General features: G+C 60.3%; 1 protein-coding gene across 1 annotated transcript in view; it reads left to right on the top strand.

The window, feature by feature from the left end:
* TRAPPC10 (trafficking protein particle complex 10) overlaps positions 1-690 on the top strand; it is a 21,789-nt gene that overhangs the window by 4,863 nt on the left and 16,236 nt on the right. Inside the window, exon 3 of the mRNA XM_018575478.1 lies at positions 644-690. This exon is cut by the window's right edge and continues 4 nt beyond it. Within this exon, the coding sequence (XP_018430980.1) occupies positions 644-690 (47 nt within the window). The remainder of the gene's footprint in view (positions 1-643) is intronic.

Genomic DNA, 690 nt, shown 5'->3' with positions numbered 1-690 from the left:
GTCCTGTCCGGTGTCGGCGGTTCTGGAAGTCCATGGACCTGTCCTGTCCGGTGTCGGCGGTTCTGGAAGTCCATGGACCTGTCCTGTCCGGTGTCGGCGGTTCTGGAAGTCCATGGACCTGTCCTGTCCGGTGTCGGCGGTTCTGGAAGTCCATGGACCTGTCCTGTCCGGTGTCGGCGGTTCTGGAAGTCCATGGACCCGTCCTGTCCGGTGTCGGCGGTTCTGGAAGTCCATGGACCCGTCCTGTCCGGTGTTGGCGGTCCTGGAAGTCCATGGACCTGTCCTGTCTGGTGTCGGCGGTTCTGGAAGTCCATGGACCTGTCCTGTCCGGTGTCGGCGGTTCTGGAAGTCCATGGACCTGTCCTGTCCGGTGTCAGTGGTTCTGGAAGTCCATGGACCCGTCCTTTCCGGTGTCCGCGGTTCCGGAAGTTCCTATCTCCAGCTGAGGGATGTCAGTATTGATATTGTCCTGGGGGCGGTCCTTGGGTCAGGTGGGCGGGGCCTCACCACCTGTATATACACGCCCATTGTACACAGTGCTCAGCGGAGTCCCGCCTCTCCTCCTCCGGATGACTATGACCATAGAGCGCAGATCTCGATGTCCTAGAAGTGCAATCTCCTCAATTCTGACTTCTCCCCTCAGGTGCCGGAGACCAAAGTCTCTTCACAGCCGTGTACCCGACCCTGACG

Source organism: Nanorana parkeri, unplaced genomic scaffold (genome assembly GCF_000935625.1).
Source record: "Nanorana parkeri isolate BGI_ZX_2015 unplaced genomic scaffold, ASM93562v1 scaffold3991, whole genome shotgun sequence".
NCBI lineage: Eukaryota > Metazoa > Chordata > Amphibia > Anura > Dicroglossidae > Nanorana > Nanorana parkeri.
This window is presented reverse-complemented; position numbering and strand designations above follow the sequence as displayed.